The sequence below is a fragment of the Vombatus ursinus genome, unplaced genomic scaffold, assembly GCF_900497805.2.
Source record: "Vombatus ursinus unplaced genomic scaffold, bare-nosed wombat genome assembly UNPS02005659.1, whole genome shotgun sequence".
NCBI classification, from domain to species: domain Eukaryota; kingdom Metazoa; phylum Chordata; class Mammalia; order Diprotodontia; family Vombatidae; genus Vombatus; species Vombatus ursinus.
In genome coordinates, this window is record NW_020945437.1 from 19137741 (window position 1) to 19161764 (window position 24024).

The 24024-nt window shown below is 43.0% G+C and overlaps 1 protein-coding gene across 5 annotated transcripts in view; it reads left to right on the forward strand.

The window, feature by feature from the left end:
• The window catches only part of PAK1 (p21 (RAC1) activated kinase 1), a 206048-nt gene that overhangs the window by 128282 nt on the left and 53742 nt on the right, over window positions 1–24024 (forward strand). For all 5 annotated transcript variants that reach the window (XM_027848175.1, XM_027848173.1, XM_027848174.1 and 2 more), the window contains exons 3-5: window positions 7724–7824; window positions 13835–13982; window positions 23852–23889. In XM_027848175.1, coding sequence (XP_027703976.1) covers window positions 7724–7824; window positions 13835–13982; window positions 23852–23889 — 287 coding nt within the window. The remainder of the gene's footprint in view (window positions 1–7723; window positions 7825–13834; window positions 13983–23851; window positions 23890–24024) is intronic.

Sequence of the window (24024 nt, forward strand, 5' to 3'; positions counted from 1 at the left end):
ACAGAGGAAGATGCTTAAAGCATTGAAAGGGAAAGCCCAAGTGGGTTCTAATGACATCTGTAAAACAACTCTGAAGTAAGCAAGAGGGTTCCACCCACTCCCCCTTTTGACAAAGCAAAAATTGACTTCCAGGGAGGTGGCGACTTGCCCAAGGTCATGCAGTAAGGGAGTGAGCAAGCCGGAGCTAGAATCTCCTGGGCTGCTGGCTCTCAGCCTGTGCTGTGGATGCCTCCTATAATTACCCAAACTGCCCTCCCCCTCCACTGTGTCCAGTCTACCTGTTCTCATCGTTATGGTAAGTCCTGTTGGGGCCTTGGCCCCTTGTGCCAATCATAGCCATGCTTGTTTCCTCTCTGGACCTCAGTTTCCCTATCTGGAGATTGAAAGGGTTCAATTTCCCTCCAGCTCTAGTATCTGTTGTTTTAAAGCTCTGAGGCCTTTCTGACATGACATTTTCTCCCTATAAATCTATAAAGCTTTATATCTACTCTAAATTGTCACTAATTGTTTTGATTTCTGAAGTCTTCCTTCCTTCTTTTCTTTCTTTCTCCCTTTGTTTTTCTTTCTTTCTCTTTCTCTCTTCCTTCTTCCCTTCCTCCCTCCTTTCTTTCTCTTTCTTTCTCTCTTTCTTTCTTTTTCTTTTTCTCTCTTTCTTTCTTTCTTTCTTCCTTCCTTCCTTCCTCCCTCCCTACCCTCCTTCCCTCCCTCCCTCCTTCTTTCCTTCCTTTCTTCCTCTATTTTTCTTCCTTCCTTTCTCCCTTCCTTCCTTTTTCCTTCTTCCTTCCTTTCTTTCTCCCTTCCTTCCTCTTTCCTTCTTTCTTTCTTCTTTCCTTGTTCTTTCTCTTTTTTCCTTCCTTTCTTTCTCTCTTCTTTCCTTTTTCTTCCTTCTTTCTCTTTCTTTCTTTCTTTCTTTCTTTCTTTCTTTCTTTCTGTCTGTCTGTCTGTCTTTCTTTCTTTCTTTCTTCCTTCCTTCCTTCCTTCCTTCCTTCCTTCCTTCCTTTTTCTTTCTTTCCTTCCTTCCTTCCTTCTCTTTCTTTCACTTCTCTTATTATCAGTGGCTATGGCTTTCTCTCATCAGTGACCTTTTACCATCCTTCTGATTAGCTGGTTCTGTTCTGTTCTGGGTTATGGAATCATCAGTCCAGATAATTAGAACTATGTTTAAAGTATGAGTTAATAATCTCTGGGTGAAGGCCTCTGTGGCTTTCTTTGAGCAAAATTGATGACAGACAGAGAGGTGTAGTGGACAGAGCCCTGTCCACTTCAAAGTCAGCAGACATGGATTCTGGTCCTGTCCCTGCTATTCACTCAGTATGTGACCTTGGGCAAGTCCCTTTCCCTATCTAGTCCTTAAGTTTTCTCCTCTGTAAAATGAGAGAGTTGGAACTAGATGATTCTTTTGTTTTAAAATTTAATTTAATTTTTTCCAATGGACAAAAATCTATTATCCTCCTCCCTCCTGCCCTCTCCCCAACTCAATCTCTTCTGATTAAATGATCCTTTTGAGCTCTGAGGTCAAAGCTTTGAGAATATAAGGGTAAGAAAATAGGTGTTATGATTCTTTATAAGTGCAGAGACACACTTAGCTTCCCCTTCTGTAAAATACATGTGTTAGGTTGGTTGCCAAAGTCCCTCCCAACTTTGATATGGCACAATTCTATAAGATCTATTTTGGTTATTTACTTGCCCTTTATTTTCTGCTAGATAACTAAGGTTAAGAGATGGCTTAGTTCCCCCTGGATTAGGTATTGTTAAGAGATTAAATGTTAAAATTGTATGGGCTATTGGAAAATCAAGTGAGGCCTGGAGGAGTCAGGATATGAGCCAGTATGGTAGGTTGGACTTAGATGGAATATTTGCTGGGAGAAGACCCAGGTGAGGGGAGCTCTGCCGGAGCTAAAGCTCTGGGCTGAGGAAGAGTGTGGGATCCTGTGTTTGGAACCGTGAAGAGATCGGGGCCTCCTTGGATCTGAGGAGGTAATCCAGAATCTACCTTGGGATCTTTCCTGTGGTGGCAGCCTTCTCTTTTTCTGTGATCTGAGATCTGATCCGGATGGTTTCCCCCTTTCCCCACATCTCTTCCCTTATATTCTCAGCATTTTACGATCATCTCAGTTTATCATCACATCAATCCTGGGAGGTCAGTGCTATTATTACCCTCATTTTGCAGTTGAAAAACTGGGGCAAACAGAGGTTGGTTAAGTGATTTGCCTAAGGTCATCTAGCTAGCAAGGCCCTGAGTCTGGATTTGAACACAGGTTTTCATGACTCCAGACCCATCACCCTATCCATCACACCATGTAGCTTAGCACATCCAAGATGCTTAATAAATGTTTATTGACTGACTGGACCTGTGATTTCATTGGTATTGGGAACTCTCAGATAAAGAAACTTCTGCCAGTGCAGATCTGGCAGCACCTTCTCTGCCTGAAGCATTGACTTGCCTAGGGCCATATAAGCCAGTAGGTGTCAAAAGCAGGATCTGAGTCCAGGTCTTCCAGCCTTGGGTTGGCTCTCTGTCTGGTACACCACAGTGTGGATAGTAATGTAGCTAATAAGCAAAGTATGTCAAGTCTGTAGAAGAAGGTGTGTGTGTGTGTGTGTGTGTGTGTGTGTGTGTGTGTGTGTGTCGCTCGGGGTGGGGGAGAGGAAGCGGAGACGGATAAAAATCAGGAAAACTTCCTGGAAGAGGTAGTATTCTAGTTGGGATTTTTAGATTGATCACAATTCACCAACCAGAGAGCAGGTGGGAAGGCATTCCAGCCATAAATAATAAATAGAGTGTGCAATGGCCTGAGAATTTAGGTCATGTTAGGGCAAAGTCACCCTGTATCAACTTCTGTATAGTGTCCAGAAGGCTTGAAAGGTACAGACACCTGATTGAAAACAAGCCTTGTGAGGCTTACGTCTTTTACCAGGCTGGTAGATCAGGGGCTTGCTGTAGTTAGAATTTATTTAGATTTCAGCAAAGCCTTGGACAGCGTCTCTCATGGTATTTTTGTGAAGAAGATGGAGAGATGTGGGCTCAATAATAATATAGTCAGGGGGATTTGGAACTAATTAAATGGTAAGACCCAAGGGATTATTATTAACTGTTCTATGCAGAGGGCAGCTGCATGGTACAGTGAATAGAGTGCCAGGCCTGGAGTCAGGAAGACTCATCTTCCCAGTTCAAATCTGGCCTCAGACACTTCCTGGCTATGTGATCCTAGGCAAGTTACTTAACCCTATTTGCCTCAGTTTCCTCATCTGCAAAATGAGCTGGAGAAGAAAATGGCAAACCACTCCAGTATCTCTGCCAAGAAAACCCCAAATGAGTCTCAAAGAGTTGGAAATGACTGAATAACAAAAGGTCTATGAAGTTTGCAGGGAGGTCTTTGATGGGACACCCTGAGAAGGTCAAGCCCTGGCCCTGTACACTTTTCTGTCAGTGATTTGGACAAATGCATAGATGCTATGTTTGTCATGTCTCACTCAATCACTGAACATTTATTAAGCTCCTCCTATGTGTCAGGCACTGAGCTGAGCACTTGGGATACGAAGAGAGGGAAAAGTCAGTCTCTGCTCCCAAGGAGCTCACAGTCTAATATAGGGGAGATAGCATATAGATAACTATGTTCAAACAATATATGTCAATGATAACTGGAGATAATCTCAACGGGAAGATACTGAGATTAGGGAGATTGGGAAAAATCTTTGTTCTAAAAGCTTTCAGATGCCACCGACCTGAGAGGGATAGCTAACACTGGGTGTCATGCAGGGTACAAAAAAAAAAAAGTCTTGACAGGTTAGAACGATAGCCTGAACTTAATACATTTAATAGGGACAAATATAAAATCTTACATTTGGGTTAAAAAAAATTACCTTTCCAAGTACAAGATGAGGGATGCAAACCAATTGTAATGTAATGTAAAGCAAACAGTTGTTAGTTTGAAAAAGATCTGGGGGTCTTAGTGTATTATAACGTCAGTTTAAGTGAACATTGTGAGATGGCAACCATCTGTCATTAAAAGAATCCTGGTGTCCGGAAGTAAGTAGGTGATGGTTCTTCTTTACTCATATAACATCTAGGATATTGGGTTCCATTCTGATCACCTCGTTTTAGAATAGAAATTAATAATAGCTAGCATTTATACAGGTTCTTTTAGGTCTGCATAGTAGTACTTTCTATATTGATCTCATTTGATCCTCACAATAACCCTGTGAGGAAGGTGTTATTATTTTCCCCATTTTACAGATGAGGCAACATAAATAAACCGTAGACCAGTGTATCAAACTCAAATAGAAACAGGGGCCACCAATCTGTACATATGGATCTTTGTGGGCCATTTATGGACTTAGTTTTTTAAATGGAATATTATTTTTATTTATTTTGCTAAATATTTCCCAATTGCATTTTAATCCAGTTAGGACTATAGGCAGTGTTGTGATATTTGATTCCTCGGCTCTATAGTGTCTGGAGGAGGTCAGCCAAGATAGTGAAAGCCTTTAGCCCTGTCACATAGCCCTTTGGCCATACACATCTGCTGTCTGAACCCCAGTTTTGTCATTTGTAAAATGGGATAATAATATTCTCTGTGTGTGTTTATATACATACATACATACATATATACACACATATATTTATAGTATACATGCAAGTATATATATGTGTATATGTATATATTTGTGATTTTTAAAAAATATACATACACATATTGAGACACACACACACACACACACAGAGATAGAAGGAAATGGCAAAACCACTCCAGTATCTCTGCCAAGAAAACCCCAAATGGAGTCATAGAAAGTCGGACATGACTGAAACAACTCAGCAACAACAACAACAGCATTCATCACACACACACACACACGCACACACACACACGCACACACACACACACAGTCATTGGGAGAGCCAAATGTGATGGTGAATGTAGAGGGTTTTGCCGACCAAAAGGTGCCATTTAAGTGGAAGCAGGTGGAAAGGAGCAAAGAGAATCAGCAGGCTGTCGATGCTACCTACAGTTTACAACCTCCACCAGGTGTCTTTTTGCTTTTGTTTTTGAGTGGACGTGGGACATCACTGGTCTAGGGAGTTCCTGATGAGGGAAGGCCTTCTGCCAATGTAGATGGACACTTTCTGCAATTTTTCGGCCTTAGAGTTTGCTGAGGGTCACCCAGCAGTCAGTGTGGGTCATGGGCAGGACTTAGATATCTCTTTTTTTACAATTAGAAACGTAGAGGACTTTAGAGACTGCCACGTCCAACCCCCTCATTTTACAGAAGAGGAAACTGAGGCAGAGAGCGGTTAGGTGATTCTCCCTGCTTAGGTCACCCAGTCATTATGTGTCAGGTCTTCCTGAATCCAGGGTCTGCTACATATCCACCACTCCACCTTGTTCTTTAAAAAATCAGCCAAGAGGATCAAAACTAATTATTTCTCCTCAGCAGATACTGTGACAAAATATTGGATGTCATGCTTCCCCTCTTGGTGTCTGTCTTTGTGACCTAACTTTCCAGCGTGTAGATGATGAGTGTTTATACATTAATCACATTAATTAATTAATGACTGTTTCCTTTAGAAAGGCAGGTTGTTCATTTTGGGGATGGGATGATATTCCTTTCATTATTCTCTTTCCGCTCTGAGAATCTCTCTTGCTGCTTGGAGAAAAGAGAACTCAGGGGGACGAGTGGCTGCCAGGATCCCGCAGTGTGACCAGGACAAATGACATCATTTGCGTGTCCCTGGCCCTCCTTGCGTCCCACAGGCCAGAGATGAGAAGGGGCTTGGGCCTGGGCCCAGGAAACAGGCTAGGAAGAAGGGCTGGCGTTCCCCACGGTATATAATCAGAGGATTTGGAGTTAGAAGGGACCTTACAAGTCATTCTAGTCCAAAGCCTTTATTTTATAGAGGAGGATCTGAGGCCTGGGGGTGGGAGGGGAGGGACTTAATAATAATAATAATGATAGCTAGCATTATATAACACATGCTATGTGCCATGCATGGTATTAAGCACTTTACAAGTATATCTCATTTGAGCCTCAAAACAACTCCGGGAAGTAGGGGCTATTATTATCCCCATTTTACAGTTGAAGAAACTGAGGCAGACAAGTTAAGTGACTTGCCCCAGAGTCACAGAGCTAGTAAGTGAGGCCAAATTTGAATTTGGGTCTTCTGATTCCAGGCCCAGTGCTCTATCCACTAGGCTACCAACTGCCCAGTTCTCAAAATAAGGTTTTCAAATGCATAAATTAAGATACTTAAGATGACAAAGGGAACTAATGATATTAAACTACAGTTATCAAAATATCAAAAAATGAGTTAATGAACCCCAGATGAAGATCTTCCCCTCACCCTTCCTCCCATCTCTGACCAATACTTGCACAAAGGATCCAACTCAGAATTCCCAATCTAGGTCTTTAACCAATGAAAAACAAACCTGGAGAGAAGAGAAGTCTGTGCCACCATCCACAACTGTGATCATTCAGCTGTTTTATTATTTCTCTCCCCAAGACGACCAGACCCAAAAACAGTAGGGTGTTGCAGAAAGAACATTGGATTTGTAGTCAAAGGACATGAGTTTGTTTCCTGGATCTACTAACTGTGTTAAGCTAAGGTTAAGCTGTCACTTAACCTTTGTCTGCCTCAGTTTCCTCATCTGTAAAATGGGGATAATAATCTCACCTACTTCCCAAGGGTGATGTGAGGTAGGGTCAAATCAGATAATAATTGTAAAGCACTTTGCACAGTGCCTTACAAATAGTAGGTACACTTTTTTTTTCTTCCCTAAAACCTGTCTTTGATTACATGGACTTCCCACTCAGTTTTCAGGGAGCAAGAAGTCTAAACTCCTGCTCAGTGTGGTACAAACAGTGGCTTTGGAGTCAGAGAACCTTGCTTTTAGCTTGAGCTCTGACTCTTAATAACTGTGTGACCATGGGCTAGTCACTTGACCCTCTGGGTCTCACTTTCCTCACCTGTAAAATGAAGGAGTTAGATTATATAACCTCTGAATAGTCCTTTGCAGCTGTAAATCTATGGTCTTGGTATTCAAAGTCCCCCAAATCTGACTCCTACCTTTTTTCCTTGACTTGTCATTCAGTGCTGCCTCTCCAGGCAAATTGGTCTCCTAGCCCTTCTCTGAATGTAGCCCCTCTTTTCTGGCCCCTGTGTCTTTACTCACTGTGCTTCCTTTATGATCCCTGTGTCATTGCTCTTACATTATTCTCTATGCCCAGAATGTCTCCCTTCCCCCGTCTATATCATTAAAATCTTACCAGCTCCTAAAATCTTGCCACCTCCTTCAGGAAGTCTTCCTTGATTTCTCTCACCTCAGTTGGAAGTGATGTCTCTTTTCTCTATACCCATAGTACTATATTCTACCTCTCTTACTGAGCTTGTCACATTTCACCTTGTAGTGTAATTCAAATGATTAGATGTGAAAAGTCATCTCTCCCATATTCCTTATCTGTCAGAGGAGGAAACTGAGACCTAGAATGATGAGGGGACATGTCCAAGATAGTGCAGGTAGTAAGCCACAGAGCCTTTCAACCTGAACTTTCTCATTCCATGTCCATTATTTCCATTATATGTGTCTGCGTCTTGCCTCTCTACCGGACTAGAAGCTGCCCGAGGGCAGGGATTGCATCTGATTCATCTTTGTGGTGTGTATTATAAATATTGGCTCACTTGATAATGTCAATATCATTCATTACCTTTCTTCTTTTCCTCTTGCAGCCAATAAAAAGAAGGAGAAGGAACGGCCTGAGATTTCACTTCCTTCTGATTTCGAACACACGATTCACGTTGGGTTTGATGCTGTTACTGGAGAGTTCACGGTGAGTCCCACGGCGGGACCCTAAGGCCCCTTTTCTGCTTTGTCCTTGTGTAAACCCACCTCTTCTGTGTGCATGTTGGGGACTGGCCCCTAGCCAGTGTCTTTACCTTGTATCCCAATTTCTCATGTGAAAGAAGGCTTCAGTTTGTTCTGCTCAGCCCCAGGAGACAGAACACGGAATAACTGGTAGAAATGTAGAGAGGCAGATTTAGGGCTAATCTAAGCAGGAAAGCTCATTAACACTTGGGTGGCACAGAAGTAAGATGGGCTACCCAGGGGTAATGAGTCCTCCCATCCTTGGACATTTTCAAAGAGGCTCAATGGCTGCTGATCCGTGACACTGTGCTTCAAAGGTGGCATTAGACAGCCTCTGACTCGGCGGTCTCTTCCAAGTCAGACTCTGTGATTCTGTTACTAGCTGCCACTCTTGGGGTGACTCCTCCGTCGCTTTCCTCCCACCTCCAAAAAAGAAACAACCGTCTGAGATCACAATAGAACTGATCTGTAGGGTCGAAATGTGGAGCTGAGAAAAAACGTGGACCTTTGGTATGGCAGAAAGAGTGTTGGATTTGGGGTCAGAAAACCTAGATTGGAGTCGCAGTTCTGCCACTGCATTAAACAAGTCATTTTACTTGTCTGTGCTTCAGTTTTCTTGTATATAAAATGGGGATGATGAGTCTTGCCATACCTCTCCCTGTGGACTGTTTTGAGATTTCCATGAAATGAGGGGAGTATAAAGATATGTTATAAACTCTGTTCGCTTCATATATAAAATGTGATTATATAAAATGTCACTTTACAGGGTAGGAGACTGAGGCTCCCAGGGGGTATATGTAAGGTCACACAGGTAATCAGTAATAGAACCAGGATTTGAAACAAGGTTCTCAATAAAGGGTTCTTTCTTCTGAACCGTGGGGACCAAAGTGAGTAAAAAATGTCCCTTTCCGAGGCTCCATGGACTTCCTGAAGGCCAGCTGGCCACTTCTCTCCAGTGGATGATCAATAACTGCCATGTTTTCACTGTGATGGTCAGACAGAGCTTGGTGGAGGAAGAATGATTTGGTTGAGTCTGGCTTCAAAGGATGGGGATGCTCTGGACTGTCAGACATTCCAGAGACAGGGAAAGGACAATTACATGAACCCAGGCACTGGATCTGGTGTGTGCCTGTGTGTATGTGTGCACACGTCTGTGCATGTGTGTACAGGAGGGGTATCTACCTTCTATCAAAGCGCCATCACCAACATTTCCTGACTGGGAATTGGGATTCAGCTAAACTTAGGTTAATGGGGGTTTCTTTCACTGGGATCCTCAGTTAAAATTTTTTTTTTTTAAGCATCAACTTTTGGCAGAAGGAGGCAAATTTCTGCAACTTTATTTAGGGGGTTTAGTCTGAAAAGCCATTTCTAAAGGATAAACAGTGGGGAGAGAGGAGTCATGACGCCTTCAGCTCTGTCTCCTGTGTTTATACCTGGAACTCCAAGAGTCATAGCTTTTGTTCAGAATGAGCACTGTGAAGTCAAGAGTGATTGTAGACTCATGAAATCAGAGCTGGAAGTGGGGCAGTGGGGTGTAGTGGAAAGGGCACAGAATTTTGGCTTTGAATCTTAGCTTGGCCACTGATGTGACTTTGGGCAAGGGATTTAATTTTTCGTGGCCCTAAGGATCAGACTGGATGATCTTTAAGGTATTCTAGATCATAGATTCTGTGGCCCTAGAAATGGGAAAATAGAACATCAGAGTTGGAGAGAGAGGGCCCTTGGTACTGTTCAGTCATGTCGGACTCTTTGTGACTCCATGGACCATAGCACGCCAATACTGTCCTTGGGGTTTTCTTGACAAAGATACTGGAGTGATTTGCCATTTCCTTCTCCAGTGGATTAAGACAAACAGAGGTGAAGTGACTTGCCCAGAGTCACACAGCTGATAAGTGTCTGAGGCTGGATTTGAACTCAGGTCTTCCTGACTCCAGGCCCAGTGCTCTATCCATTGAGCCATCTAGCTGCCTGAAAGGGTCCTTGGGATTTAAAATATCAGAGCTGAAAGAGACCTGAGAAGAGAGATAGAGAAAGCATTTATTAAGCACTTACTATATGCCAGGCACTATACCAAATGCTGAGGGTACAAATAAAAGCATTCTAGGCAATTCCTGTGCTCAAGGAGCTTACATTCTAATGGGGGAAGACAGCACAGAAAGGGGAGGTAGAAAGGGGGCCGAGTGGGCATGCCTGGTGGCTTGGCCAGGAGGCCTGGTGGCTTGGCCAGGAGGCCTGGAATAAAGCAAGGTAAGGTGGAAGCTGGCCTGTCAAGGGCAGAGTCTCATTTTCCAGTAGAGAGGTTGATGAGAGTGACAGGGCTTGGAAGTGCTATGAAAAGCAGAATGTTAAAGCTTCAAGAGGCATTGGAGCACTGAATGAATGTGTAAGAGGCTTTAGAAATAATTTATTATATGGCAGCTGGGTAGTGCAGGGAATAGAGCACTGGCCCTGGAATCAGGAGGACCTGAGTTCAAATCTGACCTCAGACACTTACTAGCTGTATGACACTGTATGACACAAGCCATCAGCTGTATGACAATTGACTCAAAAAAAAAAGAAAGAAAAAGAAATAATTTATTACAGTGCCCTCATTTTATAGATATGGAAACTTGAGGATCAGAGAGGGCAAGTGATTTCCCTAAGGTAGCTCAGCAAGTTAATGATTAGAATCAGAACTGCAAGCTAGCGTTCGTGACTTCCAATTCAACATTCTTTTCTATCAAACTGAGCTGAGCTTCTCAGCGAACAAAGAAAAATTCCGAGGGAAAGGTGGAGGCACAGTTGCCATCTTCAAGTATTTTTAGGACTGTCATGTGGAAGACTGATTAGACATGTTCTGCCTGGCCTCAGAGGGCAGAAATAGGAGCAATGGGTGCAGGGTTCCTTGTGGCCAATTTTGGCCTTGAGCCCAGAAAAAACACTCCTTTATAAAAGTAGAGTAGGCTTCCTTTTATTGGACGTCTTTAAATAGAAATAGGAAAGGGAGATAGATCAAGCAAGCATTTATTGAGTACCTGCTCTGTGCCAGGCATGGTGCTCATTAGAGCTCATTAGACACTATCTGTTGTCTTGAGTAATTTGAGGTGAGCCTCAGTTTCTTCCTTTATAACATTTTGCCAATGGGTTTTAGAGGAGGTATTCTTATTTTAGGTAGAGAGGGCTTTGAGACAGCTCAGTGGTGCAGTGGATTAGGGCACTGGGCTTGGAATCAGGAAGACTTATCTTCTAGGGTTCAAATCCAGCCTCAGACACTTCTTAGCTGTGTGACCCTGGGTAAGTCACTTAGCCATGTTTGCCTCAGTTTCTTCATCTGTAAAAATGAACTGGAGAAGGAAATGGCAAACCACTCCAGTATCTTTACCAAGAAAACCCCAAAAAGGGGTCATGAAGAGTTGGACATGACTGAAACAACTCAACAGCAAAAAAAGAAGGGGGGTGTGTGTGTATTTGTGTGCGTGCACACATATGTACGTACTCAAGATGATCCCTCTTGAGGTCTCATCTAACTCAGAGACTGATTCAGGAATGGTCCGTCCATGAATGAAGTAAAAATGCTTTCAATAACCAGAATTGCAACAGGAAGAGGTTTTTGGCTCACTCTCCTGTAACCAGGGAATTAAATTCACCAAAACAACAACAGAAAGTTAGCTCACATTTTAATAATTTACAGAGCACTTTCTTATCAATGATCAGTGGAGATATGAAACTCAGGCCTTTTGATTCCATGCCCCAGTGGTCTTTGCTTTCCCCAGAGTTGCCTTTCATGTTGTAGATTCAAGGCAATAATTAAGTGAGGTCCAGCTTCTAAATGCAGTAGGAGCTCAGATTGTGGAAAGAAGGATGTGGATTATAATGGTCAGAGAGAGAGCTTAGTGGAGAAGGAACGATGTCATTGAAGTTGGCTTCAAAGGGTAGGGCCAATCTGGACTGTCAGAAATTCCAGGGTTGGGGAAAGGACAATTATGTGAACTAAGGACCAGGGTTTGGGTGTGTGTGTGTGCGTTAGATCACTCCAGATATGGCCAGATCTTGGAGGACCTTAAAAACCAGACTGGAGAGGTGATTGTGGCTTCCTCTGGGTCCCTGAGGGAAGCTAGGTGGCACAGAGGTTAGAACACTGGGCTTGGAATCAGGAAGATGCATATTCATGAGTTCAAATCTGGCCTCAGATCCTGGGCAAGTCACTTAACTCTGTTTGCCTCAGTTTCGTCACTTGTAAAATGAACTGGAGAAGGAAATGGCCAACTACTCCACTATCCTTGACAAGAAATCCCCAAAATGGGGTCATGAAGGGTTAGACATGACTGAAATGACTGAACAGTAACAGCAATGAACCTTGTGTCTCAAGGGACCATTGGCCCTAAAATGAAGACAATACCTGAGCTAGACCCAGCAGGACACAGAGCCATAAACAAGGAGTTGTGGGAGCCTGGCATCTTAGAATGTCAGAGTTGGAAGAGGACCCCTTACAGGGGTCATCAGTCATAATGTGTACCTGAGAAACAGTTCTTTCTACATTTCCCAGAAATGGTCATTATTCCAACATTTCTAGGCAGAGAATTAATTCATTGCCTAGATGAGGATGGCTCACAGGGTCATCAATTCAGAACTTAGAAGGAACTCTAGAAATCATCTTGTCCAGCTCCTTCATTTTACTAATTAGGAAACTGAGGACCCAGAAACATCATATGACTTGTCCAGGGTCACACGAAGTAGCTGGGATTCTAACCCAGGTCCTCTGAAATCCAATGCTCTTTCCATTACATTGTATGCATTTTTCTCAAGTCCTTCAAGGTTCATAAAGCTCCTCATCATATTCTTGACAGGCATGATGATTTTGGTAAGTTAGATAGAATGGGTAGTGCTTAGCTAGGTGGTACCATAGTGCACAGAACACTGGTCAGGAGTCAAGAACACTTGAGTTCAAATCCACTTACTAGCTATGTGACCCTGGGCAAGTCACTTAACCTTTGTCTGCCTCAGTTTCCTCATCTGTAAAATGGGAATGATAATAGCACCAACTTCCCAGGGTTGTTGTGAGGATCAGATGAGATAATAATTGTAAAGTGCTTAGCACAGTGCATGGCACATAGTAGGTGCTATATAAAAATGTTAGCTATTGTTGTTGTTCTACAAATGAGGCATCTGAGACCTGGCAAAGTGAAGTGACTTGTCCACAGCTGGTAAGTGTCAGACCCAGGACTTGAACCATATTTTTCTAACTCAAGTCCAATAAATCAACAAGCATTTATTGAGTTCTTACTGTGTGTTAGGCACTGTCTAAAGCACTGGGGATTGAGAGAAAAGTAAAGACAGTTTCCGCCTACAAGGTTCATACATTATATCTGGGGAAACAACATAAAAATAACTATCATTATACAAGGCAAATTGGAGGTAGTTTTGGAGGGAAATCTGGTCCTGTCCTGGTGTACATTATTCCATTGTGGGACAGCACTGATTGTTAGAAAGTTTTTCCTTCTATCAAGCATACGCTTTTTTTTTGTGTGTGAGGAAATTGGGGTTAAGTGACTTGCCCAGAGTCACACAGCTAGTAAGTGTTAATCAAACATACATCTTTGCTCCTGGTAATGTCCACCTAGGCCTTTTCTCTTCAGCCAAATCTGTCAAATCCAGTTTCCATGTGTCAGCCCATAAAATACTTGAAGGGACTGATCTTACAGTTTATTTTCTCCAGGCTAAGTGTTCAGTATTGTCTTTGGTCCCCTCCCATCTGGTCACCCTTCTTCTAGGGAGGAAAGAAGATGGCTTGAAATATACTGGTGGCTATGATAACTCTGACAGCCTTTCACTCCCTCTCTTAAAAAAAAAAGTTTTATTTCTGTTCTTTAAAAAAGAAAACCCACTGCTGTCACTTACCAATGAATTCCTTCTCCTTCCCAAATTCCTTCTCCTTCCCGTGTACCAGAAAGGTATAGTTAAAATAAATCAGCCAATCCTGCCAACCTCTCTTGTAGGGGATGCCAGAACAGTGGGCTCGCTTGTTGCAGACGTCCAACATCACCAAATCTGAGCAGAAGAAAAACCCTCAGGCTGTGCTTGACGTGTTGGAATTCTACAACTCCAAGAAAACTTCCAACAGCCAAAAGTATATGAGTTTTACAGGTAGGTTTGCGTGTGCTAGTATTTACTGCACATTTCCTGTGTGCTCATCACTATATTAAGAACTGAATTGAGTGCATACAGGACAGGGGTGGGGAGTGGACCTGCAATTTTCATTGCTAGAGGCAATTCTCAGATGATGAAAATTCTCTCCACCAATGCAGCAGGTTGGCACTTTCTCTGGAATTTCTAGTCTTTGAGAGTTGCCCAGAGCACCAAGAGATGGTGAAAACACAGATAAGATGGCATGCAAATTAAATTCATTTCAGCAGTAATTTATTCAAGTGCCTATTATGTACAAGGTGGTAGAGGTAATAAAGGTGAAAAATGACACAGTCCCTGCCCTCAAGGATCTTACAGTCTAATGGAGGGAATGAGACTTGTCTATAAATGAATATGAGCCAAGATGGAATGTGATAGCCTTTAAGGAAGTCAGTGTAAAAAAGTAAGAGGGATTGCTTTCCATACGTTCCCTTAGAGAAGAGTTTCTAAGGGTGCTGGCCTCTGAGCTGGGCTGCGACGGGATGTGGAGATATCCAGAGAAGGCACTCCAGGCAAAGGGAGCAGCTGGCTCAAATGCATGGAGGTGGGGGAGGGCAGGAGACAGGGACAGTGAGCTGTCCAATTGGAAAGGAACATAGAGTGTGATAAGCCTGGAAAAGGACGTTGGACCTTCTACGTGGTGGAGAATTTTAAATACTAGGAAAAACGTGTTCTATCCTATATCTATATTTCTATACACACACATATACCCACATACATATATAATATATGTATTATATATAACTTATATAATATTATTTTATATGTGCATATGTATGCATGTGTATTACTAATATATATGTATATATATATATATATATATATATATATGACAGTGGTGTCATGCTTAAATAGAAACAGATCCCAATTAACCACATATTGACTAGAAGACCACAAATTAACATTATCCATGTTGTATTATAGTTTTATTTATACATTTTATTTATTAATTTTATTTCCCAATTGCATTTTAGTTTGGTTCTGCTTCACTCAGGAGTTTTGCAGACCTTGGAGTTTGACAGCTCTGCTGTAAGAAACAGGGAGCCCCTGAACTTTTAACACTTTTGTTTTGTATAATAGGGGTATAATCATTTTGAGAATTTTGAAGATTTTTTGACAAGTTGTGTGAAGGGTGGTTTGGAGAAGGGAGAGACTAGAGTCAGGGAGAGACCATTTAAATCTCATTGCATCAGAATTAGAGGTGATAAGGGTCTGAACCATGCCGAATTAAGGGGAAAGACATTTATTTAAAGTGCTTACTCTATGCCAAGCACTATACTCTCTGCTGGGGATATAAATAGAAAAAGTAAGGTAGTAGTTCCTGCCTTCAGGGAGCTTACATTCTAATTGAAGGAGACAACACTTTTTTTTTTTAAAGTTCAGCTTCCGGGAGGTTAAGATGGCCCAGAAATCCTAAAAATATAGCAGTGAGGTAGCTGGCAAAGTCCAGGGGTCCTTAGATTACATTAGAAAATCAGATGCCAATAATCTGCAGGGTGCAAAGGTAGAATAGATTGTAAAGCTGGTAAGATCTAGTCCAGTCGTCCATCTTGTCAGAAGGAATAGAGTTGGTTACTCCTATATAATCCATGCCATGTGAGCATGGGCTCTGGTAGGCACAGGTAGGTAAGAGGGAGGAGGAGGAAGGTCAGGAGGAAAGGATGCCCCGGTGATGGGAGGTGAGGATCCTGGATGGGCTCTGGGCTAGCCCAGGGCTGGAGGTAGGTGGCCAGTGGGAGTAGAAGGCAATGGGAGAAGGATGCCCCCAGTGGCATGGTAGCCATTGAAGTGGAATGGAGGATACAGATACAAGAAATGTAATAAAGGTAATGAATTGGCAGCACTTAATTGAACAAGTAGAGGGTGAGGAAGGGCAACTATTGAGTTAACTCCAGGCTTTTCAAACCTGAGGATGGTGAGGATGGTGTCATCAACAGAGATAGAGAAGGTGAGAAGAGGGACAGGTATAGAATTCTGCCTGGGGCATGTTGGGTTTGAGGTGCTGACAGGATATCTTGGTGAGGGATGTCCAGTAGGTAACCAGGGGGTGATAACTGAATGTGAAAAGGAGGACAGATAAAGAACGGTAGCTTGAGGGCATGGGAGCATAATAGATTATCTAGGGAGACAGAATAGAGAAAGCAGGAAAGGCTGAGAACAGAGCCTTAGGGGATACCTACACTTTGGAGCCAGGAAGAGGAATATAAATTATTGAAGGAAGGCCAAGAAGTAGAGGCCAGACAGAGGGAAGAACTGGGAGAGAACAGTGTCATAGAAGGCAAAGGGAGGAGAGATGAGGAAGTCAAGTTAAATCAACAAGCATTTATTAAGGGCTTTTTATGTACCAGGCACTGTGCTAAGTGATGGGGATATAAATAAAAGCCAAGGCAGTCAGTCAATAAACATTTATTAAGCACATATTATGTGCCAGGCACTGTGCTAAGTGCTGGGGATATAAATAAAAGCCAAGGCAGTCAGTCAATAAACATTTATTAAGCACACATTATGTGCCAGGCACTGTGCTAAGTGCTGGGGATACAAAAAAGTGGCAAAAGGCAGTCCCTGCCCTCAAGGAGCTTACAATCTAATGGGAAGACAAGACACAACCAACTATGTACATACAAGAAAAATGCAGAGTAACTTGGAGGTAACCAATGGAGGGAAAGGCTCCTCAAAGGTGGAATTTCAGCTGGGATTTGAAGGAAGCCAGGGAAATCAGGAGGCACATAGGAGGAGGCAGAGAATTTCAGGCACATAAAAGGAAGAGGGACAGTCTCCTATACTGAAGAGAAGTCAAGGAGAATTAGAACTGAGAGAAGCCATGAGATTTGGTGATTCAGAAGCCATTGGTGATTTTGGAAGGGGATGTTTCAGCTGAATAGCAGCAGACCAGAAGCCTAAAGGATAAAGGTCTGAGGAGTCAGTAGCTGGCAAGAAAGAGTGTACAACAAATATAGACTTTGTAGAAATCACAGTGAGAAGAGAGACAGAACAATAGCTTCAGACAGATGACCAGCAGAGTAAAGGGAAGCCTTTTCTAAAAACGATTAGAGAGACCGGTGAGTCAACAAGCTTTTATTAAGTGCCTACTATGTGCCTAACACTCTATTAAGCACTAGGAACACAAAGAAAGGCCAGAACAGTCTCTGCCCTCGAGGGCCTCAGTCTCATTGGGGAGAGGACATGCAAACTAACAGATACAAGCACAGAAAGCAAGGAACCACGAGAGAGGCAGACATTGGAGGTAAGAGAGAGTGGGCTTGATCGATGTGTCCAGGCCCCTTCGGTAGGAAGACGTAAGACCAGGGGGCAGTTGGAGGGCTTAGCTGTTAACAGAGAAGTGGGAGGGACCACCTCATCCCCCGGAGCAGAAGGGAAAAAGGATGGGATGAGTGTAGATTTAGGTTGGAAGTGCAGTAACTGGTGGAAGACTAGGGTGGAGAGGTCATTATTTGCCAAATCTTGTCGATGGTCCCTCTGAAACATCTCCCATTCATCTCCTTCTTTCCACTCATGTGACCACCACCCCATTCAGTCTCTTTATTACTTCACCTGGACCATTGCAATAGTCTGTTTATTTTCCCCTCTTCCTGCTTCTCCAATCCATTCTCTGCTCAGCTGCCAAATGATGTTCCTAAAGCACTGGGCTTTAGAAATATCACTGTCCTCCTCCGTAAACTCTTATTTTTATTAATTAATTAATTAATTTTTAGTTTTCAACATTCACTTCCACAAGATTTTGAGTTCCAAATTTTCTCCCCATCTCCTCCGTAAACTCTTGTAGCTTATTTCCTCTAGGTGTCACATATAAACTCCTGTTTGTCACACACACATATTTATACCTATATATCCAAATCTATCTATATTTATCTCTCTCTCTAACACAGTACCTGGTCCCTTTTGGGTGATTAATACATGCTTATTCATTGTTTGAGGTATCCCTAGGGCATCTTACCCAGGAGGTCTAGGTTCTAGTCCCTCTGGCACATACTCGTTTATTTTAAGGATGTGCTATTTCGTCATCGTGGGTCCATCTGCCGCTGATGCAGATTGTAGCTCGTCCATACTTTTAGTCTAGGGGTTCTTATTCTTTATTTCTTTTTTTCACAGACCCCTTTGGCAGTTTTAAACCTGTGGATCCCTTCTTAGAATGATGCTTTTAAATGTATAAAATAAAATACATAGGATTGGAAAGGAAATCAATTATATTGAAATACAGTTATAAAGAAATAGGAAAAGAAGCCCATGGACCCCAGGGCTGTTCCTGTTAGATGGTCTTTGTGAAGTGTTGTGGCCAAGGGCATCCCCTGGGGGTCAGCACTCTGGTAATTATCCTCCCTGGGTTTAAGCTTACCCTGGGATGATGGACACACATTTTATTGCTAGAACCATAGCTGAAAACTTCTTGGCTTGGTAGGCAAGGCTTGCAGAGCTGGGGTTCTATGTCTTAGCTTTTGAGAATCCAGGGTCACACCTCCACCACTCAGTGAGGCATCAGTGACTGGAGATGTTTATAGAGTTAAAGAGATTTTAGACATCGTGTTGTCTAACCTCTTCATTTTACAGGTGAGGAATCAGTAATTGGGGTGACTTGGCCCAAGTCACCCAGTGAGTTAGTATTAGCAGGATCCGATCTTAGAATTGTAGAGCTGGAATAATTTGCTTTTAAATAAAACTTGAATCTGCATTCTGAAGGGCCTAACGGTTTCCCCGTAAATGTGACACACGAGCAAAGGTTCTTGTGTCTGCTCAGAAGCACAGGAGGAGGTATGCTAACGAGAGAAAGCAGATGGACAGTACTGATACCTTGCAGCTGTAGAAGCTTCTATGCATGTTCCAAAATGCCTTCAAATACTTTATTTTGGGGGGGAGGGGGAGTAGAGGGGACAGTGCATTTGTAGTAGAAAGAACCTTGAATTAGGATTTGCAAGATGTGGATTTGAGTCCCAGCCCTCCTCCTTACTCTCTGTTTGACCACAGGCAGTTCTCTCTGAGTCTCAGTTTCCTCATTTGTAAACTGGGAATAATAATATCCCATTTCCCAGGGCTATTGAGATCAGAGGAGATAATGGATTGATGTAAGGAGTTTATATAAAGCATCTTATACAAGTGAGGAATTTGATACTCCAAATGAGCTGGACAGGTCAGTTATCATCATATACTTGTCCATATGACAGATGAGGAAACTGAGGCACAGAATAGTTAAGTGACTTGTCCAAAGTCATACAGATCATAAGGAGAAATTAGACCTTAAACTTAGTCCTCACTTCTAATGTTTCTTCTTCAACACCATGCTAAGACCTACATCTGGGAACCATGGTGGATTAGATTTGGAAGAGATTTCAGAGATCATTAAATTTCTCCTTGGGACTCCTCCTTCCTGAGTAGAGTTTGTTTTATTCCCTGTAAGGTGCCTTTGAAATGCCAGCATCTCTGGAAAAAAAACAGCCCTAATGGGCTGTTGCTGTGGGGACAAATATTATAGCAAACTGGCTGTGTTTTGATAAATATGATTGGGAAGTCCATGCCTAATGACATTCCCCTGTGGTGAGCTGGGCTGGTTCAGTCTCCTCCAGGTCAAAGAGAAATACACAGATGGTAACATAACGACAACTCATATTTCTGCAGAGTTTGAAGGTTCAACGAAGCACTTTCCTCACAGCAACCCTGGGAGATTGTTAGTGCTAATGTTATTCTCCCCGTTTTGTTGATAATGAAACTGAGGCTCAGAGAGAGAGGAAGAGACTTGGTTTTGATCAGGCAGCTGGCAAATGAGAGCTGGGATGATGGAACCACTGCCAGCTCCTGCTGCCTGGAAGGTGCCCCCAGAGTTTCCTTAAAAAGGCCCCTCAGCCATGACCAATGGCATGTGTGGCCAATTCTGGGGTCCCGTAATCCGGGAGACGAGCAGTTGATCTGTGGAGAAGGAGGAAGGCAGCAGCTATTGCTGAGAGCTGCAAGGAGGGAACCAGCTTTTTTTCCTACCCCCAGGCTGCTGATCAAAGTAGGGAGGGTACAGCCCTGAGCTGGTTTGTGGGCTGGTCCATTGTCCTGGACTGGGGAAGCCGTGTTTTCTGTGTACTGAACGCAAATGCAGAAGTGTGTTCCGTGAGCTATGGATGACCCCAGAAGGTTATAATTTGAAAAAATAATGGACTGACTTATCTTTTGTATTGATGCACTCTACTGCTTTGTGGATTCTTGCTTCATTGTGGGAAGAAAGAGGTTAGAACTGGATTTTTCTTATGAAAGGAGTTGGGGCTCTGGGGTCCTGTGGGTTTAACTCATGAATGAGGAAGGTGCTAGAGTCGGTCAAATGTTTAGTCTAGACTTCCTGCTTTTTAATCACATGGGTGCAAAGAATCTCTTCCCTAATCCTCTGTGCCTGGGATTTATATTAATTAATTCATCATAAGAGGGTTAGAACAGGAAGGGACTTTGGAGGTGTTTGGTTTTTTTTTTTTTTGGTGTAAACCCCTCTTCATCTTAGAGAAGGGGAAACTGAGGCCCAGAGAGGTGTGACATAGTCAAAATCAGTGAGCAAATGATACAGCTGGGATTAGGACCCAGGTATCCTGACTTTCTGCCTCATCTTTCTGCTGTTCATCCTCTAAATAACTCACAGCTGTTTGTAGCGTCTGGGATTCTATATTTTGGAAAGGGAGTGGCTTTTGCAAGATAAGGTCTTAAACCCAGATCCTCTGATTCCTAAATTTCCAGGGCTTTTTTTTTTTTTTTTTTGGCTTCATCTTGTTCTTGCTACCCCCTGGTAGGAATAAGAATCCCTGACGTTTGTTCATTGCTTTCCCATCTGTTTTTCTCATTTGATTGAGTGATTGATTGTATCCTCAGAACAACCCTATGAGTTTGTCAGGCAAGATTTTTGTCCTCATTTTACCAGATAGGAAATTGAGGTTCAGGGAACCTGTTTGCCCAAAGTTACATGGCTGGTAGCAGAGCATGGCCCATAACAGCAACAACAACAACAATAATAACATTACTATAACATTTCATAGCTTGCTAAAGCACTATCCATAAATTAGCTTATTTGGTTACCACAACAACCAACTATTATTCGCCTTCGTTTTACAGATGAGGAACCTGAGGCTCAGAAAGTTTGAATGACTTACCTCCGGTCACAAAATTAGTAAGTGTCGGAGGTGGGGTTGGAACCTAGTTCTTCCTGACCCTGAGAGCAGTGCAGTATCCATACTCCGTCGTGCTGCCCCTGGCTACTAGTCTAAGGTTCTTTACCTTACACTGCCCTGCTCCTAAACTTAATCATCTTAGTATAAATCTCCATAATAAGTCCTTCCTGGGAGAGGGTCTCATGATGATGATCATAATACCTTACATTTCTATAGTGCTTTTAAGCTTACAAAGTGTTTTCTTCACAGCAGGAAGGTTGGTAGTAAAATTTCATAGGATCACAGGAATTGGGATAGGAAAGGACATTGGTCCAACCTTTTTCTTTGATAGTTGAAACAACTGAGGCTCAGAGAAATGACTGGGGAAATTGACCATTTCAAGGTCATTCAGGTAGCAAGAGCCAGGACTCAAAGCCAGCTCCTTAGACTCCAAATCTAGTGTTCTTTCTACTACATCCAAGTGTTACCCCCATTTTGCAGGTGTGGAGACCGAGGCTCAGAGAAGGAAAATGACCCGGGTGACTGAGCTAGTAAGTGCCAGAGGTAGCACTGAAACACTGATTAAAAGATGAAGTGGTCTGTGCTGGGCTGCCCAAGGTTCAGAGCCTTGGGGAGAAGAGCGATGCTGTTCTTTACCTGTAATTGGATGGGACACGATGAATGGCCCCGTTCCAATCTTAGGATAATGAAGCTTGTAAGCTTCAACCCTTCTGTCCCTGGGGGAGAGAAGACGTGGACATGGAGAGACTGATTGTGAGGGCGGACAATCAGACTGGGTCACGAGTCATTTTGGAAGGCTTGGGGAGGGAGCCAGGAGCTCATGTCCTTGTTCTGTCTCTGGCTTTCCTTCTGAGGTTATTTTTCTTTTGACCCCCCAAAAAACATCTGGGACATTGAGGTCTAATATTCCCAGGATTCAGACGGATCATTTCAAGGTATGCTGGAGCATGATGGAAACAGTCTTCTGGGACCACGAGGTCTTTGGCAGTTTGGTATACTGGAAAGAATGTGAGAATCAAGAGAATTGAAGTAGAATCCTGGGACTGACATTACAGTAGCTTAATGACCTTGGGCAAATCATTTTGCTTCTCTGAGACTGTCTTCTCATTTATAAAAAGGGGCATATAATACTTTTACTACATACCCAATGGAAACAGGCTCAGTATTTACTCTCCCACCGTCTGTATACGTTGTCAGATTGTGTTCCCAGACCTGGCCACCATGAGCTCCAGGTGGTATCCCTGAGGGGTTGGGAAGTTATTTGTTGAATGCTATCTAAAACTCAGGTGGGCAGCTAGATGTGGCACAGTGGACAGAGTGCTGGGCCTGGAATCAGGAAGACTCATCTTCTTCTTCTTCTTCTTCTTCTTCTTCTTTTTTTTTTTTTTTTTTGATGAGGCCAGCCATTGGGATTAAGCGACTTGCCCAGGGTCACACAGCTAGTAAGTTTCAGGTATTTGAGGCTGGATTTGAACTCAGATCCTCTTGACTCCAAGGCCAGAGTTGTATCTACTGTGCCACCTAGCTGCCCATAAGATTCATCTTCCTGAGTTCAAATCCAGCCTCAGATACTTCCTAGCTGTGTGACCCTGGGCAAGTCACTTCACCCTGTGTGCCTCAGTTTCCTCATCTGTAAAATGAGGTAGAGAAGGAAATAGCAAACCACTCCAGTATCTCTGCCAAGAAAACTCCAAATGGGGTCACCAATAGTCAGACACGACTGAAAAACAACTGAACAACAGAGCTCACGAGTTGAGTTCCCAGTGGTGTGTTCCCCTTTCTAAGGTTATCAGTTGATATGAATTAGTCAAACAGACTTAGTATTTATAAAGGAGTATTTACTTGGTATCGTAGAGTAGGAACAATTAAAACGAAACATCCCCCTACAAGTCTGTGAAACATTTTTCCATCAGTACATTCAAAGCTCAGAGGAAAGCAGGTTCAAGCTTAGAGCACATTTGTGGCAAAGGGGTAACTCAAGGATCCTGGAAGTCCTTTTCTTCCCTTCTTGGGAGTTTCTTCCCTCCACGCCCAAGGGCGATGGAGAAGATCCCCTTAGGCATAGTGTAGGTTTTTTCCTTTGGGGCCCTTTGTAGAGCCTTCAGTGTACATCTCAGGTTGCTCTTGGCTCCAGATGGAGACAGAGCCATCACTTGTTTTGACCATGCTGCTAGGACTCTGATGAGAAGATGGGAAGTCCAAAATCTTCTGGAGGAGAAGACCAAGGTCCCTTGATTTCTCAAGTGGTCCCTTCTCAACCTTTTGTCTGGAATGCTCTCTCCTGGCCCTCTGCTTTCTTGAATCTGTGGTTCCAGACAGCTTCGTGGTTTTGTACAAGCCCCAGAGAGTATAACTGAGTCCACTGGCCAATCCAAACAGACTTCCTGTAGCATGAAGAGTCCAGACCTTGTTCATACCCAGTGAACAATTGAGGCACGTTCTCACCTGATAAATGCACCAGGGCTAAGGCAGTAGGGTGATTTTGACTTCACCTTTAAACTTACATGGGTATTGCGAAGAAAATACTTTGTAAATTTTAAAGCACTATACACATGTAAGGTATGATTCTTGTTATCCTTATTATAATTGGCCCATTTGGCCCCTCAGGATTTTAGTGAGCTATGAGCCTTTACCAGTTGTCTAATGATATCTCAGTCTTTTATTGGCTTTCTTCTCTTGCAGATAAGTCGACGGAAGATTACAACTCATCGAACACTTTGGTAAGCCTTTGTTTTCCACTTTGAGACTAGTAGGTGTAAGCAGGGATGGGAAACCTGCAGCTTTGAAGTCAAAGGGCCACGCTTGAGCACCTAGAGGGCCACATGTGGCCTCGAGGCTACAGGTTCCCAGTTTGG